This window comes from Colletotrichum higginsianum, chromosome 3, assembly GCF_001672515.1.
Source record: "Colletotrichum higginsianum IMI 349063 chromosome 3, whole genome shotgun sequence".
In the NCBI taxonomy this organism is placed as follows: Eukaryota; Fungi; Ascomycota; class Sordariomycetes; order Glomerellales; family Glomerellaceae; genus Colletotrichum; species Colletotrichum higginsianum.
Genome location: NC_030956.1, coordinates 2050831 through 2069212, shown reverse-complemented (window position 1 = coordinate 2069212; position 18382 = coordinate 2050831). Strand labels below are relative to the sequence as shown.

Sequence of the window (18382 nt, the reverse complement as noted above, 5' to 3'; positions counted from 1 at the left end):
TGGCATGTGGTAATCGTAGATTTCACACAAAGTCGGGTACTGTTTGTTGCTTCTGCCTGATACCCCCGGAATTGACTTGCGGGAGATCCCACGGTGGCCACGATAGCGACCGGGGCCTACCTAGCTCGTTGGCTGATGACTGAGAACTAAAATACCAAGGTACGTGGTCAAGGCGGTCCTTCTCAAGGTCGCACGGGTACAAAATGATATGTAAAAAAAGACAGTAGGAAACACAGCATAAGTGCCATGCCCAGCACTGATGATGACCGAGAACGCCGACGCCGAAATACTATTCGTTACCGCTCAATCATGGACCACTAACAGGCGGCCCCGACACCAGGGATTCGGTGACAGTCCGAACTCGCTTCCCGCATCTCCATATTTCTGCTAACACACACCACAAACACACAAACCCCTGTCCACTCTCACCGCGCGGCGAGTCGGCGACCGACCAGGACCCCCTCCTTATCGACGAGGAGCTGTTCTTGAGCTTCCTTATCGGGGTATTCCCATTCTCAAAGATGGATGACGATTTGTAATCCCGGGGCGAGAAACCACAGGGAGGGGGAGGAGGGAACTGGACTGGGGCAACCGGGGGGGGGACTGTGGGCATGCACTCACTGGTGGTTGTCACGTAACCTCGTCTACTTTGTTCCCAAGCTATCTTTCGTACTTTTCCAACTTTGCTTATCTTGACATCTCCCTTCACCTCGTCGAAATCTTGAGTGTTGTGGTTTTTGATTCGGTGAACTCCCCATCACACTACCAAGCTTTCCCACGACCCGACTGCTCACCTCGAACCTCATCGACGTCGAGGCACGCGACAACACTCAACAACACCACTACTGATAAGAGCACAAGAGAAGGACGATTCTCCCATCGCCGCCAGCCGCCCTCGAGTCGACCGCGCCAACATGTCCGCCGCCGCAATGGACCACTCGTCCAAGAGACCGCCCCTCAACCTGGAGCACCACTTCTCCACGGTCACCCAGCGCCGCACGCCCAGTAAGATGAAGGAGTACTACAAGTACTTTGAGATTCCGGGCATTGGAAATCTGGCCGGAGGTGAGTCTTTTCCAAATCAACCTGTACAAGTTTCACCCCCCCCCCCCTTTGATACGCCGATACGGCGGCTTCCCGGTGGTTGCGCGGGCGTTCCCTTCAAGTTTGGCGACCCGAGTTGTTCTCATGGTCGTGCTTGGCCCGCGGGCGGGTGGCCAGGATGCCGCCATACATGCCGTGATGCACACCTTGCGTTGCGTGCTTCGCGCTCCGCGTTGCGATTGCGCCTTCTACGCGCCAACAGCCCAATGATATTCGCAATCCCGATCTCGGGCACCGGGGTTTTTTTTTTCTTGGGGGGTTTTTTTTTTTGCCAGGACACGACTCGCTGACTACATGCCCCTCGTCTTTTACCCCCCCTCACAGGCCTTCCGCATTCGAGCCTGTTCCCGTTCGATACCCTTGAAGCGCAGGCGGCGAAGCCCGAGCGCTGGGAGCCGTCTCCGATCCCCGACGACGGCACCACCGCCGGCAAGGACAAGGAAAAGGACGTCAAGGCGGCGCGGCACGTCACTGTCCCCGGGACCGACGCGGACCCCGACCCGCTCCGGCGCATCGACGTCGCGACGGCCCTGCAGTACGGCACCGCCGAGGGGTACCCGCCGCTGCGGTCCTTCGTCCGGCAGTTCGCGCGCGAGCACCTGCACCCGAACGTGCCGTATCTCGGCGGGCCCGAGGTCATCCTCAGCTGCGGCTCCACTGACGGCTTCTCCAAGACGCTGGAGCTGCTGACCGACACATGGGACCCGGCCCGGCAATCGGCTGCCGAGAGGCCCGGCATGCTGTGCGAGGTCTTTGTCTATAGCCAGGTCCTGACCCAGGCGTTGCCAAGAGGCGTGCAGGTCGTCCCCGTCGAGATGGACGAGGGCGGCATGAGCGTCGCCGGGCTGGAGGAGGTGCTGGCGGCGTGGGATGAGAGGGACGGCAAAAGACCGTCCTTTTTATACACTGTGACGTCAGTTTAGGTTTTTTCCTTTTCCCTCATCCGGGGTTTTCCCTCCTATTCTTGTCTGTCTTTTCCGAGACACCGCATGGCTGACACGTGGCGGGGTGGTAGCATGGGTCACAACCCGACCAGTGGCGTCCTGTCGGTCGAGCGCCGTAAGGAGATTTACGCCGTCGCCAGCAAGTACGACATCATCATCGTGGAGGACGACCCGTACTGGTACCTGCAGTACCCCTCGGCCGTTGTGGCCGAGGCCAAGTCCCGGGGACTCAAGACCCCTCCCTCCCCTCCGGCTTACAAGCCCGCCAAGTCGTCGGGCTATCCGTTCCTCGACTCGCTGACCCCGTCGTTCCTCAGCGTCGACACCGAGGGCAGGGTCATCCGTCTGGACACTTTCTCCAAGACGATTGCTCCGGGATGCCGACTGGGTTGGATCACGGCGCAGCCCGCCATCATCGAGCGTCTCCTGAGGTAACGTGCCTTTCCCCGTCTCGCTTTTCCGAATCGGAACAGTTTCGGTATCACGGACAGTAGAACTGACGCGCGACGGCTTCACCCCTTAGAATTACTGAGGTCACGACACAGCAGCCCTCGGGCTTCGTTCAGTCCACCGTCGCCGAGCTGATCATGGGCGAGCAGCCCGCCGCGGCGCGGTCGGCCTTCGCCGCCCTCACGTCGCGTCAGAAGCAGACGTTCGAGGGCTGGCGCATGGACGGCTGGGTGCGCTGGCTCGAAGGGCTCCGCGGCGTCTACGAGCGCCGCATGAACCGCATGTGCACGATCCTCGACGAGGGATCCATCCAGCTGAAGCAGTCGACGCCGCGCAGCGCCGACGACGCCGACTGGGGCGTCGTCAGCAAGACGCAGCTCTACGAGTTCGACTGGCCGCGCGGCGGCATGTTCATCTGGCTCAAGCTCCGCCTCGAGACGCACCCGCTGTGGATGGCGACGGGCGGCAAGAGGGTGCCGTTGCTCGACGGCGAGAGCCTGTCGACGGCGCTCATGTTCCTCGCCACCAAGGAGCCGTACCGCGTGCTCGTCAGCCCGGGCCTGATCTTCAGCGCCACCCCGGCCATCCGCGCCGAGAGGGGGTGGGCGTACTTCCGTCTGTGCTTCGCCGCCGAGACGGAGGAGAACGTGGACCTTTGCTCGCAGAAGCTGGCCGATGCGATCCAGAGGTTCTGGAGGATCAAGAAGGTCGAGGAGGTCGAGGACCTGCTCGGGGACTTCCAGCCGCCCAGAGACGTGGACGGGTTCGGTAACCTGGGTACCTTTATGGGATGCTGAGAGATGCAATGTTCAGACAATTAAGCAAAGAGAGATGTTGAGAGACGCAACGAATTTGATGAAACGCGGATTTTACACATGGCATGTATGCCACACCCAGGCCAGGGAGAGAGACACATACATAGGCAGAGCACATGGTACACACACAAACAAACTTAACACACGGCCACATTTGCAGCAAACACCATGGGAGAATAATGTAGACGAACTTTTTTGTAGCTACCTTTCCGGTCACTACGTAAACTTTGAAAGTGTACAGAAACGAGAGAAAAGTCATATTCACGTTGGGGTCGAGCCGTCACGAGGTCCAGGGAGAGGTTGGAAGCCAGGACCTCCCCCCAGCACATCCCGATTTGTTTGTTTTTGTTATTCAAGGGAATCATTTGTCCATTGATGAATTGAGGTCAACGTTTCCTAGTTGTCCATTACGCCTCAAAGCACACAAACCATGCTAAAATGTAGCCCCGTCCATTTTTCAGAACCGTCCGTTCCACCGCCACCCGTCGCTCAGAAAGAAGGAAAACTCGCGTTTATTTCTTCTGGGCAGCCTCCTTGGAGAATACCGCGGCGTAGGGGTTCAGGCGAAGCATGACCTGCTTGTTCTTGAGGGGGTTCTTCTTCTGGACCGCGGAGCGGCGGGTCAGAGCGTAGCCCTTGGGCTCGTTCAGGGCGGACTGGGTTTCCGAGCTGTTGATCAGACGGGTCAGGTCGCTCTGGGAGACGATGTTGGAGGGCAGCAGGAAGTCCTTCTTGAGGGCCGAGGGCTGGGTGGTGGTGCCGTAGATGGTGTCCAGGGACTTGAAGGCAGCCGAGGTCCAGACGACGAAGCGGCCGAGGTGGCCACCGGGCGCGAGCTGGAGGAGGTTGAGGGCGGTGACGGGGGAGGTCTCGACACCGGGGACGTTGCGGAAAGCGGTGACGAGCTCCTTGCCGTCGACCTCGGGGTCGTAGATGACCAAAGGACCGCGGCGCTGGCGGAAGCGGCGGCCACGGAGCTTGCCCTTACCGGCGCGGAGCTTCTTGGACTTCTTGACCTTCTCAACGTCGTCAGCGGCACCGACGGTCTTCAGAAGAGAGACGGCAGCGGCAGTGCGGGCGACGGCGGCGTTCTCGAAGAGAGCGGAGTCGACGACCAGGGGGACCTCGGGGACGTTGGAGACCTGGTGACCACGGGCCAGGAGGAGGGGGGCAACGCCAGAGGCGGCGATGGCAGAGACAGTAGCGTAGCGCCTGGTGGACAGTTGTGTTAGAAGCGGCATTCCTCGACGATCCTCCTGTGTTTTTTCACTCCCCCCACTCGTAAAAGGTGGGGGGGCCGCGATGAGAGAGAGGACTCACTTCTGGCCCTGGTTGACCTTGACGTGCCACTTGCGCCACGTCTTGGTAGGGGCGAACATGCGACCGGAACGGCACATGTTACCGAAGGCGGCCTGACCGGCGCGGTGAGTACCACCACCGGAGACACGGGGGATACGGGCAACAGCACGACCTAGGGTGTTTCTTGTCAGCTTCAACAGTTCCCCGCCATGGAAGTTGAATGGTGGCATTGTCCTCCTTCCAGCAGTCGCGAGAACCCAGTCCGGTGAAACAGGAAACCCCTTCCGCTCGCTCCCTCGGCATCGTCTCTTCCAGCAGGTTTTCGTGTGTCGGACACTCCTCCCATCCAAGATTTCTGCTCGAGGTCCCTTTGCGTCCGCGTTTCCACATTTCCGAATCGATCCCCGCGCTCCTGCTGGAAGAATTCTCTCTTCGCACCCATCGGGAGGTGACGACTAACCAGTTCCCCAAGACTCAGCAGAGGTCTGGTGGCCGGCCTTCTCGCTGACGGAGTAGGGCTGGCGCTTGTTCTTGGCCATGCCCTTGTGAACCTCCTGGACGATATCGGGGCGGATAGGGCTCAGGAAGACGGCCGGCAGAGTGTGAGTGTTGCCGGAGGACTTGCCATCCTTGCCGATGATGGTGACGGTAGGTCTCGAAGCCATTGTGTTGATCGTGATTGACCCTGAGGAACGGACAGGCGGTTAGTTGACGGCGCGGCGAGGTTGAGAACGGAAGGAAAGAAGGGGAAAAGAGAGAAAAATTCAGTCGCCGGGACGCCTTGCTGGGGGATGGGGAAAGGTTTTTTTTCTGACAAGGAATACAAGGGAATTTCGAGCCTTACCTGGGTCAACGGTGGGCTTCAGTGCTGCTGGGTTAGTGACGGGGTTGAAGTTGAGCACTTTCCTGGCTTCGCGATAAATTTCACCAAGGTGATTTTTTTCAGAGAGTGCTCGACGGTTTGGTGGGCGGAGACCCTAAAAGATACGTACCGAGTTAGCGAACAAGCCCGGGCCGGGTCACGTGTGTCAACTGGGTCACAGTGCCGAAAATAAATTCCGTGACGGTAGACCGGTTCCACCTTGATTGGGTATCCCACACCGCGTCTTGATTGAGCATTGTATCTTCATCCTAGCAAAGACGAAGAAAAAAATTGTTTTCATACGCAGGGGCGTGCCCCCCTAAAAGACAAAAGACAAAAGACGGCATACAGCGTTATATCTGGCGAAAACGATGGGCCCTAACCAGGGATCGAACCTGGGACCTCTCCCAGATGTGAACTGTCATGAAGACAACCCTAAGGGAGAATCATACCGCTAGACCATCAGGGCTGAGAAGTGACTCGTTTCAATTTGTTACAATAGGATTTTTTACAACTCATATTCCCCTTCAGTATTCAAAGCCTCATTATGCAAGCATACTACCACACATGTCACAGTTGCCGTCTCCAAGATCGGCTCCTGTCTCCCAACCAAGCTCTGCGTAGGATGATTATCATCTTATGTTAAGTTATACTATGCGTAGGCAAAATCAACTTTGGCCAGTTTCCTATGCTCCGATTAGCGAATGGCATAGAACCACTGAAGCTACTAAAGCCATCAGAGGAACAAGACCCTCCCCCGCCAAACAACCCCCAGAGATAAGTGTCGCAATCGACCTTCTCAAAGTCGGCATCCGAGCCTGCTTATACCCGAGCCTATGTGAACTCTTCATCTTGCACATAATACCGCCACGCACGCACGCAGAAAAAGACGCATTTCTAGCGGAACATTTCGAGTCACATGGATCCCGGTAACATTTCACAAGTTCCACAGCTGCGATCCTCTCAGCACTAAGCCGGACATCAACCCTTACCTTCCGATGGCGGACGTGCCCCGCGCCGACGAAACCTCGCCGTTTCTCCAGCGGCCGCCGGTGGCCAGATCGGCGTCCTACGACAGCGACGGCCACCCCGTGGCCGCACGGAAACTCACGCTCTTCAACGGCCTCGCCATTGTCATCAGTCTCCAAATCGGTTCCGGAATCTTTAGCGTCCCTTCGCAGATCAGCCAGTTCGTCACGGCGCCGGGTTACGGCCTGCTGGCATGGCTCTTTGGCGGTCTACTCGTGTGGACGGGCGCGGCGTCCTTCATCGAGCTTGGGCTCCGCATCCCCAACAACGGCGGCATCCAGGAGTACCTGCGAGCATGCTACGGTGAGTTCGCCGGCTTCCTATTCACGTGGGTGTGGTGCATCATCATCAAGCCCGCCGCGAACTCCATGATCGCAACCATCTTCGCCGACTACCTTACCGAGGCTTTCGTTGCGGACCAGGAAGCGCTGTCGCCGTGGATATCAAAGGTGGTGGCGGCCGGTTGCATCGTGACCATGACGCTCGTCAACTGCATGGGCGCAACCGCGGGCGCCAAGGCTGCCAACCTGTTTCTCTTTCTCAAGGTGGCAGCTCTTGCTGCGATCGTTGTTCTCGGCTGTGGTGTCTGGGCCTTTGGTCACGGGGAGGGGGTCCCGTCGTCCGAGTATGGCTGGTTTGGACAGGCGCCCGAGCAGCGAGAAATCGGTCTCTGGGAATGGCTTGGAGACTTTGGAACGGCCACATTCGGGGCATTATGGTGCTACGCTGGCTGGGAAATGGTGAGTGCTGGCGTCCTCTACTCTGAAATGGTCGAGTGCTGAGGGCTGTGCAGGTCGGCTTTGTTTTGGGAGACATGAAAGATCCCAGGAGGGATCTGCCAATCGTGATCAATGGCTCCATGATTGTGGTGATCATCGGCTTCATGCTGATGAATGCTGCTCTGTACGTCTGCCTACCCATGAGTGTCATGAGGACAAGTAGCACAGTGGCAGTGGTGAGATCCAGACCCTCAAGTCAGCCGAAGCCCTTCACGACGTTGACTCGAGTTTAGGAATTTGCCAACAGAATCCTCGGCAACTGGGCCGGACTTGTCTTCTGCCTGGTAGTGTCTGTTTCGGCAATGGGCGCCCTGAACTCGAACGTATTCGCCACCGCCAAACTCGTTATAGTTGCAAGCCAACGGGGATATTTCCCTGCCATCTTGGCGAATTTGCACTGCAGTCATGAGAAGGACGAGGCTGCTTGTGTGGACGAGTACATGGCTTCTCTGCCCAGGCTGGCCAAGGTCCCGATCAAGGGCTTTTTGTCCTGGACTCGAAACCGGCGTTGGCGGAGAAATGTGCCTCTGTGAGTGTTTGCATATTTGCTGGTCACATCGCCGTTGTGCTGACGGAAATGCCAGGCTGCCCCTGTTGCTGAATTGCGTGTTGTCGGTGGTGTATGTGGTTGTTGGAAGCTTCAATGGGCTTGTCACGTTTATTGGTGAGCCGACCCACGTCAGATTTGGCCCGTCGGAATCGCAAGCTGACATTGCCCAGGCCTGGCGGCGTACACGATCTTCTTCTCTTCGGCAATTGGGCTCATTGTCCTCCGTCGTAGAGATGCCCGCAACCCGCCGGCAAATGCTGCCGAGTACAGCACTTGGCTCATAAATCCCATCATTTTCAGCGCTATTAGTGGTCTGCTGGTGGTCCGAGGAGTCATCTCGGAACCTGTGCAGGGAGGGGCTATTCTCTTGGTCGCCATTTTTGGGGTAGTCTTCTTCTCGCTCAGGTTCGGGTTACGCGGCTTCACCCACACTGAAGCCAGCTGAGTGTTGCCCAGCTTTCTGACCTTCCGTTGTGGTTGTGCGACATCTGCAATCCTCCACAGCCGAGGAAGCCATTGTCAACTGGACTGGCCGCAGCCGGGCTTGGACTCGTCTTTTGCAAGCGCGCCAGCCGACCTAACCTCAGGTCTCTCCAGTATTAGGGTGTGGTGCGGGTTGCTAAAGCGGGCTCGTAGATAAGAACACTTATATCCCCTTTTCCAAAAGCGTCGCACGTACGACTGACTGGAGGCTGGCCTGTTTCCTTCTGGTTGTCCCACCACACACACAGTTGGTGTCGGCGGCAATCCGAAACACTCAGCCAGCCAAGACGAGCCGGAGAGGTCTGTGGGGGTTTAGGCGACGGCACAGTCGCATCTTGGACTCGGGTCGCTGTTCCCGGAGAGACGGGTCAAGGTTGTGGAACCGTGGGAGACCTGACGCCATCCAAAGGCATCATCAGTAAAAAATACCCTGTGGCCAAAGATAGGCTTGCAGCCGCTAAAAAAGTAATTAAAAAAAAACGCAAAAAAACGCACACACTGCACACACTGCACAGCGATGCCTAAAGAGCTCTGATGACCTAAACCCAGGGGCCACAACATCTAGCTTCGGCACAATTGAATAGGTCGAAAAGTGCGGGGACGTTCAACGTGTTGAGACTCGGGTATTTTGTCATATTGAATGGACCGTAAATGGCAGTGGCGTGAGAGATATTGCAATAACGGTTTTCATTTTCCACCGCTCTTTCTGGTTGAGTGCAGATCCTCGAGACTGGAGGGAGTCAATGGCAGTCTGAATGACGAGCTGGCGTGGATGGCTGCAGCTCTAACACACGGCAGACTCTTGGAGTTCTAGAAATGCACTTGAGTTGGCCACCATCCGCGGCAGCTAGCCGTCTGCATGACCCCATTCTGAATGGAGAGGGGGGGAAGGAGGCGCTCATCGAATCTGAAGTAGGGTGGGGGGTGAACTGGACGGCGTCTGACATGGTGGCTGGCCGCTGCATCCTCCGCCAGCTTTGAGGAGGGATACGTAAGGACCTGGGCGATAAGTTGCAAAATGAGAAAACACCGATGCGTTTCGGCTCCATGTCGTCTTCGAAGATGCTCGATACGATCAAATGACCTGACAGTAGCACCGTACACACTTCTGCCGCAAATCGAATGAGTGGTCGTCCAACTAAAGCTCAAGCAGAATCCGGACTCACCACGTTGTTTTCGACCGGCAGGGCAGATCGAACGGACAAGTCGGCGTCGGTCTGCAAATGCGGCGAACTCTTGGGCACCTCCTCCTTGCCGTTGTGCCGTGCAGGGAATCCAACGTCGACTAAGCCCGCCCCCTTCCACTTTTGGTGTGATAAGCTGGCCGTTAAGCAGCGGCATCCGGGCACGCCGCGTGGCGCATGCTCTTGTTACCCTCGGCCAGATGCACAACGTCACAGTCTCGCTGTTGAGGAAAAGCCATGGTAGCGGCGAAGCCCTAGTCGTGGGGTGTCTTGATCAACAAGGCCGCCAATCGAGAATACGGGAAGTTCGTCTCCATTGTTAACAGGCGTGCAGAGGTCAAGGTCGGGCCTCGTCAAGGCAGTCCGTGCAATGTTGGCAAAGTCGTAAACCAGACAGGCATGTCGTGATACCAGGCCTTGGGTGCCGGACAGGTGCTGGACAGGTGCTATGCTGTGCTTCGTGGAACATGGAGAGCCCAATCGACAGCGTCAATTTTCCTAAACAGGTTCTCAGTAGATGCAGCGTCCAAGCCGGAGGTGTGAACCGGCTGCAAAGTGGATACGGCTCGATGCACTTTGGCCTTGGGCTGGCTGCACGCTTGAACGTTAGGCTTGGACTTCTGGACGTCTGAGAGGAGGAGGTCGCCCCAATGTCCCATCTGCACGTTGCACCATGGGCGTGGCCTTGTTGCCATCATCCTGCAGGGCCAGAGTACGAGGAGTGAGGGCCAAAAAAAGGTGGAAATGCCGCCTCTCGAGTCGACTCGTCGCCACCACCCGCCCCGAAGAATTGAGCAATGGCATGCGGCGGACTCGCGTACACTACATCTTTCACAGTCAACAACACAATGGATCGAGGCATTCCATTCCGGGAAGAAGTGGAGCTGAAAAGCCTTGTGAGCTGTGTTTGTTGTTGTTTTTCTACTATCTACCCGAATGCGATGGACCGACGACGGTCGTCGGCTTTCCAAGGTATGGCCTGTCTGCTGGCGAGGTATCTGGCGCAGCGAGGAACAAAAGCGGCCAGCGAGTTACAGTTCGGTCCTCGTCTGAGCGGCCGATATGTTGTGATAAGAGACACTTCCTTGCCCTTGAACCTTGAATTCAACATCAGAGAGTTGCGCCTTGGGGACGGTGTCACCTCGGTGACCGCACTGGCTTAGCGAAGGTGAAGGTGTTGTGTACTGTGTGTTTTTGTTGTCGGGTTAGTTTGTGCACTAGACCGTGGAATGGACAATTGAACGCCCGGGGCACCGAGGGCACTGGGTTGGGGTAGCGATTACAGGACAAAAACACGACGAGCGGCCGGGGGGACCCAGTTTGTGGGGCCACCCGACTAGGTCGGTACCTAGGTAGTGTGCTCAGCACAGACAAATTGATCTGGCTGCATCCACGCCGCAACCCGTCATTCATGGAGGGGCACCACCACTACCATCACCACACGCTCCTTCTACCCCCTGTCGGCCATGTTCAAATAAGGACTTGCGCCTGCGCCGCATCTTCAACGCTTCCTACATCCCACCTTCCCCCCTCCCCGCCCGATATCAAACAGTGAACACACAACGCCTTCTTCCAATCTCGGGTAGCCTGTCTTTGCAGCCACTCTTTGGACTTCCCACGAGGAGGTCAAGGCCTTCCTTCCGTACCTACCTTTCTTTCCCCAATCTCCAACCTTAAACCTCGACGCCTCCCCCGCCTGGCGACCAGTCGGAACTTCTCTTGACTCCTACTCGTTCTTGACCGGATCTGGCCTCGCCAACGCAACACCGCTACTTACACCGATCCATTGACAACACAGGCCTTACCCGCCTGCGACAACTGCTGCCTCTGCGACCCATCCGACAGAGATTCTTACACCGGCTGGAGCAAAGCGAGACTACATCGTTACACCAGGTTGTGACAGCTTCCTGGGAGACCGGGGTCTTTCGCGTTCCTCCTCGCCAACTCCTGAGGCACACGATGCCTTCAAAGTCCCTACACCTTGCCTGATCTTTATGTGACCTTTTGACCTGACTATTCGAAACATCCGAACATGAACGAATCACGCAATATTGAAGATCTCCTGCAGACGGGCTTCTTCACTACTTCCAGGGCCAAGACTCCCAAGCCGTAAGCCTGCCCGAGCCTGTCTTCCCCACGACGCTTTTTTTTATCCATGTCTCACACAAATGACAGATCTAGTACGGATGCACCCGCTGTTCCTCCTCACGTTCCTCCTCACACTTCGAGCACCTCCAACATCCTGCGACTCGCCCCTAACCCAGATTCGTTCGTCCCACGAACTATCGACTCGCCGTTGAGAATTACCCGCCCCAGACATATCCCGCCCCCCCCGACCGTTGAAGATGAGTCCGAAGCCCTTCTCAAGGAACACGGCAGCCTCGTGTCGGCATCTACGGATGATCTGCCTCCGTCACGGGGTGACGCCGACCAGTACCCCATCATCATGGAGGTTCACGAACACAACCCCGAACGCCGCTTCGTGCTGGTGCCCAAGTCCGCCAGTGGGACAGAGGACGAGGAATCCGCCGACGATGTAAAACGGCGACCTGTCCACGAGTCGCGCACGCCGAAACCCGCATCCAACGGCGATTATGAAGCGAACACAGGGAGAAAATATCACTCGCCTCCGATCGAAGACCGAAGCAGTGTCCAACGACCAGACTTCGAGAGGAAGAAGAGCAGGCAGGATCTTCCACCACTCGAGACTGGCGTCGGAAAAGAGGATACCCGCCCCCCAAAACACGAACGAACCAAGTCGGCAACTCGCGTGGAGCAGAAGTCGTTTGATTACTTTTCTCCCCAGAACGACAACCGACAGGCCAAGGAAACACTGCTTTCACCGCAGGTGATCAAGCATGCAACGGGTGGTCGTGAGAAAGCGTACTATGACTACTCCCAAACTGGCCGCAAAGGCGTACCCCGACCACAACGGAGCCGGTCCAATCTCGGGGATGACAGAAGGTTTGACGACAACTATGCTCGTCAAACCTCGTCCAACCCACCGCCAGCTCGCCGCTCCAACACCAATGTCGACTCTCCTCCCAAGGAGCCGAGGCACTTGTCGGGCGATAGGATTGTCGAGCCTTCTCGTTATCAACGCGAACGAGTGGTCCCACGTGGTGAACGGCCGCAGAAGAAGGACCCGTCACTGCCTTATGATCGCCCGGATCGTGATCGCGAGAGTGACTCCAAGCGGACACCAACTTACAAGCGCGACCCTCCGCGACGAAGGGACGATAGTGGCTCCAGCAGCAGTGATTACGCGCAAGCGACGCCCCGAGCAGCGAATGCACGGAGACGAAATTCAATTGTCAGTCAAGAAGATCGAGATGTTCTGTTGAGCCCAGAGCAACTAAGGGCTTCCCAACCTGGCAGGTCTAGATCGCGTCCACCTCCACCCTCAGAAGCAGACATGCCGTTTCCTCGAGCATCAACCAAGTCATTCACCGACGACATCCCGCCTCCACCTCCACCTCGCTCTTCGCAAACGTTTCCGGTGGCAAGAGAAGCAAGGGACAGCGGAGATATCAGAGAAAAGAGCGTTCCATATCCCGAGGACGATGTGTTGCCAAGGACGAGCCGCCTCAGCGTGCGCGATTCTGAGCCGCCCATTTCGCGGGCGCGCTCGCGGTCTCGTGCATCCACGTTTAACAATCCAGTGATAGTTCCAGCGGTCATGCCAACCATGCCCGCTCCTGCTGGGCCACGGAACCCCGCCGAGAAAAGGAGGTCACCCGAGAGAAGGCCAAACTTGGGACAGTCCGCCGTCACGGCTCCAGCGACAGAGACATGGCCGCCGGCTAAGTTTGACCCGGCGAAGAGCACGCCGATCATGGACGGACCGAGGGGCAGCTACCGGCGGTACTCTCATGATGTGGACCGAGGCGGCGTGCCTGATTTCCCCGACTGCCCTCGGACGAAAGGTGTCGTTGGCAAGGCGGACTGGCTTAGCCTGCCGCGATGCGACAATTTCAACATCTGCCCCGATTGCTACAATGGGGTGTTCCTCAACACGGAGTTCCGTAACGACTTCATGCCCATGCTCTTTCGCCCCATGGACAAGCCGGTCGCTTGCGATTTCGGCTCATGTGGATGGTATCACATTGCGTGGCTCTTAACGCTGAAGAACCACCTCACAGACTTGCGACTATTTTACCAGGTCGCCAGCGTTGCCAGCAAGGTTACCAGTGGCGGTCAGCCGTGTCCGGGAGACCGCCGGATCACACGCGTCTGGTATTCGATCAAGAACCCGTTCACGCAGGCGACAATGCCGGACTTCACCGTCTGCTATGAGTGCGCCAAAACCATCGAAGGGCTTCTGCCGAATCTGATTGGATTGTTTGTCACACTTCATCCCGCAGCACAACCTACGCGGAGCGTCTGCGCAATGCACTTCAACCCTGACAGGAAGCGGTTCGTCATGTATTTCGATGCGTTGGAAACCACGTCGGACATCGCACTCGCGACGACGCAAGCGCCCAATATCGGCAAGCTCGTGACAGACATTGAGAGCCTATCGGTTTTTGCCGAGTGCTCCAAAGACAACGCCGTCTTGGATCAAAACTGGCACGTCATGCAGTTCCTTCCCCAGTTCACCGTATGCGGCGACTGCTTTGACGAAGTGGTTGCGCCTCAGTTGAGAGACGGCAACGTCATCGCGCGGAATTTTTACGTGAAGCCGCAACGCCTCGACGAGGCATCATGCCAACTGTATTCCACCAGGATGAAGACCATTTTCGACAAGGCGTGCCGCCGCAATGATCCCAAGTACCTCGAAATCAAGGTAACCGAGCGGCAAAAGGTGTTTGTGGAGACGTATAAGAGGATGGCCAAACTGGAGCAGGAAAGGACGCCCTGGGCGAGGGAAGAAAGCAAGAAGCTGCTTCAGGAATGGGAAAAATGGGAATGATGATGCGCACGAATGAATGAAATGAGAAACGGACAAGTATGACGTAAGCTTATACCATGGCCTGGACGGCCGATACAACCTCTGGTAATAGATAGAGTAATCGCCTACGCGAAATAGAAGCAGAGTTGTTGCCGTGAACGTTGAAGACCTGGGAAGCCCGTGATGATACTAGCGTGGTTGGCATTTCCAGCGGTCTTGGAACGGGGGGATCTTGCTGATCGACTTGCCGCGTCATATTACTCGTATGTATAAACACCAAGCGGATGGGTTGTTGCGGAAGGCGTTGCCCGTGCTTTGTTTTAAATGTGTTGCCCAGAGGCCGATCTTTTGAGTCGAGCTGGAGCTTGAGATGTCGTTTCCCTTCCGAATGTTCACGTACGGCATTCCACCACCAAGCGAACGGCGCGAATCAATGGCAACTTCTCGCGGATCCTTCCCTCCGGGGAGTGCCCGCGGCTGAAGTGTTCCGAACCGTTGTTGACCTCACCGCTGTCGATCAGTATCGTGTTTGTTGCGCCGATGTTCACAAGAGATAGTTGAGGCTGGTGTTACCTACAATACAGCAGATGTCAGGTGCTCCTAGTATTGTGGAAAGTGCGATCGGAATCAGAAATATCCGCCACAACCATCCTAACACCCAGGAGGGACCGGAAATAGTCATGCAGCAACTTCAAGACGCACGCACGGATTGGAAGGCCCAGGGGTTCAGATCATGCTGCACCGGTGCCGTGCGTTCCATGCATGACAGCCAACTTTGCTCAACGTTAACCAACTTCCACGGTGACAGCAATCGCGACAAAGCGACATCAGATTATGCACCGCTGGTGCGAGATGCGAGATACGTCGTCGTCCAGTGTGACTCTCGCATGGAAAACCTGAGCCTGCTCAAGTGGTCGAATCACAGCCCACAGAACTTCCGAGTTTCGAGTGGGAGAGAAAGACGATCGAATCTCCATCTCTCCAACACGCATTCAGTATCACCCTCACGATGGGCCCTCAACTCAGTTGATGGGTAAACCCTTCTCTTTCCAGTCCCTCAAAGATCCAGATCACCAGAGACTTGGCATACGAGCCTAAAATGTTTCCTCGTCTTCCTTGGCTTCCGGTTACACGTCTGCGGTCGCAAGGGGTCTGCGGGCCAGTCTTGAGACGGAAAAGTTGCCAAACTCGAACCGCAACCGTTTCACCTGTCCCCAACTCCCAAACGCACTGCCTCGCTCGCCTCGTTGCCCGCCTGCCGATTCGCTGTTGTGTCTGCGCAGTCGTCGCCACGAAGAAATGGTAGGAGTGGGGGGGTTCGTTGGCAATGCGACAAGAACGCCAGGGCGCCTGGTTCAAGAGACGTTGACTACGGGGATTAACGCGGCGGAAGCCAGTCGTGCCAGTCTCGATGGTCGACGACGTCGTCCCAACCTGGGCATGCGGCACTCGCTCTTCTCTCCATCTTTCTAGTCTCTCTTCGCGTCATTCAACCAACCCTTCCTTTCCCTACACTTTCTTTTTTTGTGTGCTTCATCTTCGCTTCATTGGTTCCCTCTGAAGCGTTCCTTTCTTTTCGTCAACGCGAGATCGTTACGAAGACTTGTTTACAAGTCTATTCCGCTCTTTACTCCTGGTCGAGTTTTAATTGGGACACTGCAGTTTCAAATCTCTCTCTTCTCTTATTTTGATTTTGGTTTCTCTTCATAGTCCCGGCGACATCTTTAGTAGAATTTCGGTGGCGACGATAGCCAGTTTGTCGTACTTGACCACTTTATAGTCGATTCATCCGCGGCCTAATGCCCCGAAATCAAAGTCCGAGACATCAAACGACAACATTTACAACGAGGTCATCGTTCGACTCGTGTATTCCGCCAGCAAAACAGCGTCACAAAGCCGGTTACAAGATCTTGACACAAGTCACGTTCAGTCATGAGGGGGCTCTTGAAGCTTACTGGTGCCGCATGCGTGTTGGGCCAGCTGGCAGACGCTGCCATCAATATCAATTTTGACAAAGACCAGTCTATCAAAGATGGCGCGAGCACGATTGCATTTGGTCTGCTGAAGTACTACACGGGGAACAACACGGGTGATGTGCCAGGAAACCTGCCGGACCCCTACTTTTGTATGTGGGCAACCTTACTTTCGTCCCCGGCCTGCTAACACGATTGTAGGGTGGGAAGCCGGAGCCTTGTTTGGCACAATGGTGGACTACTGGTTATTGACAGGGGACACAACATACAACGGCGTGACGACGCAGGCGCTGCTTCACCAGGCCGGCGACGACGCCGATTTCATGCCGAGGAATCAGACGAGAACGGAGGGCAATGACGACCAGGGCTTCTGGGCGATGGCGGCGATGAGCGCGGCTGAGAACAACTTCCCGAACCCGCCGAAAGACAAGCCTCAGTGGCTGGCGCTCGCCCAGGCCACGTTCAACCAATACGTCAGCCGCTGGGACATGGAAACGTGCGGGGGCGGCCTGCGGTGGCAGATTTTCACCTTCAACAACGGGTTCAACTACAAGAACTCCATCTCGAACGGGTGCTTCTTCAACCTCGCGGCGCGGCTGGCGCGGTTCACGGGCAACCAGACGTACGCAGAGTGGGCGGAAAGAGTGTGGGACTGGGAGACCAGCGTCGGCCTGATCACGCCCGACTTCAGAATTTACGACGGCGCCACGGTCGACGATGGGAAGAACTGCAAGAGCCTCGACACCATCCAGTGGTCCTACAACGCCGGAATATTTCTGCACGGCGCCGCGACCATGTACAACTTGACGCAGGACAAGAAGTGGCTCACCCGCACCGAGGGCGTCCTCACCGAGGCGACGGGGCTTTTCTTCAACAACAGCGCCATGACCGAGCAGGCCTGTGAGCCCTTCAAACTTTGTGACAATGACCAGCAGAGTTTCAAGGGCTACCTGATACGGTGGATGGCCGGGACGGCACAGGTGGTGCCGGACCTGTTCGACCGCATCATGGGCCTCCTCAGGCCCAACGCCGAAGCGGCCATCGCGGCATGCAACGGGTCCCCCGCGTCGGGTTACAACGGCCCCGCTGGCACGGCCTGCGGCTTCCAGTGGACGCCCAAGGGCGTCTTTGACGGCATGGTCGGGGTCGGCGCGCAGATGAACGCACTCGACGCCTCCATGTACATGCTGGTGAAGAAGGCCGACGTCAAGACGGCGCCGGTGACTGCCAACACGGGGGGCACATCCGTCGGCAACGCCAATGCCGGCATGAGCGGGCAGCCCAAGATACCCACGTTGTCACCGATCGAGACCAAGGATAGGGTGGCTGCCGGCTTTGCCACGACGGCAGTCACCCTCAGCATCGTGGCGGGGTGTGTGTTTCTTATAAAGTGATGAAGGGCCATTTGGGCTTGTGTATGGCTGAGTGACTTTTTTTCTTTTTGTGGTTTTATTTAAACTTTATAATCTGTTTGCGGCGTTTGAGGGAGAAAACCAGCTTTGAGAGCGGTTTATCACGATACATCGGAATGGAATATACATGGGTGGTGGCCATGTTGCAAACATATGGTCAGAAGAGGGACCGGGTTTATGATATACCCTATACACATAAAACATACATATGCACCTTTTCCTCTTTATGCCGAGCCATTGCGTAAACACTAGGCCCCGAATTCAAAGAGCATAGAACCTGCGTTATTAGATTCATGTTTACTTACGTACCTATCGACCTACGCAACGCCTGATGGCATTCGCAAGCGACTTGCGCTTACGATATCCCAAGAGAACATTGAGAAATTCAAATTTGAGAAGGTGAGGTCGGCATGTCACGGCAAGAGTTGCTCTCGCCGACGATGAAAATGTCTCTCCCTCGCTTTCTCTAGTGTTGCTGGAGGTTAAAATATCCCAATCCGTTCAGTGCCCGAGCACGCTCCCGGGGGGGGGGCTCTCCCGGGCGCTTGGGCTTTCCGAATGTGGTGACGAGCTCTGCTCCCCGCGGCCCCGCATCACCCCGCGCCAC

General features: G+C 56.5%; 6 protein-coding genes across 6 annotated transcripts; 4 read left to right on the top strand and 2 right to left on the bottom strand.

Moving 5' to 3' along the window:
- Positions 1-1841: 1841 nt before the first annotated feature.
- On the top strand, positions 1842-3295 carry CH63R_04181 (Aromatic amino acid aminotransferase; the record flags this gene model as incomplete). Its single annotated transcript, XM_018299156.1, has 3 exons — positions 1842-2017; positions 2087-2479; positions 2572-3295. The coding sequence occupies 3 exons, from the start codon at positions 1842-1844 to the stop codon at positions 3293-3295; spliced, it is 1293 nt and encodes a 430-aa protein (XP_018160402.1).
- Positions 3296-3825: 530 nt separating this feature from the next.
- Positions 3826-5277, bottom strand: CH63R_04180 (Ribosomal protein L4/L1; the record flags this gene model as incomplete). The annotated part of the gene is made up of 3 exons (XM_018299155.1): positions 3826-4525; positions 4634-4784; positions 5073-5277. The coding sequence occupies 3 exons, from the start codon at positions 5275-5277 to the stop codon at positions 3826-3828; spliced, it is 1056 nt and encodes a 351-aa protein (XP_018160401.1).
- A 1195-nt stretch (positions 5278-6472) lies between these two features.
- CH63R_04179 (Large neutral amino acids transporter small subunit 1) lies at positions 6473-8277 on the top strand (the record flags this gene model as incomplete). The annotated part of the gene is made up of 5 exons (XM_018299154.1): positions 6473-7243; positions 7297-7458; positions 7516-7811; positions 7867-7946; positions 8003-8277. 5 exons carry the CDS (start codon positions 6473-6475, stop codon positions 8275-8277), a joined length of 1584 nt encoding a protein of 527 aa, XP_018160400.1.
- Positions 8278-9709: 1432 nt separating this feature from the next.
- Positions 9710-10197, bottom strand: CH63R_04178 (uncharacterized protein; the record flags this gene model as incomplete). The annotated part of the gene is made up of 2 exons (XM_018299153.1): positions 9710-9934; positions 9985-10197. The coding sequence occupies 2 exons, from the start codon at positions 10195-10197 to the stop codon at positions 9710-9712; spliced, it is 438 nt and encodes a 145-aa protein (XP_018160399.1).
- A 1334-nt stretch (positions 10198-11531) lies between these two features.
- On the top strand, positions 11532-14411 carry CH63R_04177 (Ser arg-related nuclear matrix protein; the record flags this gene model as incomplete). Its single annotated transcript, XM_018299152.1, has 2 exons — positions 11532-11608; positions 11675-14411. 2 exons carry the CDS (start codon positions 11532-11534, stop codon positions 14409-14411), a joined length of 2814 nt encoding a protein of 937 aa, XP_018160398.1.
- Positions 14412-16322: 1911 nt separating this feature from the next.
- Positions 16323-17757, top strand: CH63R_04176 (Glycosyl hydrolase family 76; the record flags this gene model as incomplete). The annotated part of the gene is made up of 2 exons (XM_018299151.1): positions 16323-16515; positions 16565-17757. 2 exons carry the CDS (start codon positions 16323-16325, stop codon positions 17755-17757), a joined length of 1386 nt encoding a protein of 461 aa, XP_018160397.1.
- Between the last annotated feature and the right edge of the window lie 625 nt (positions 17758-18382).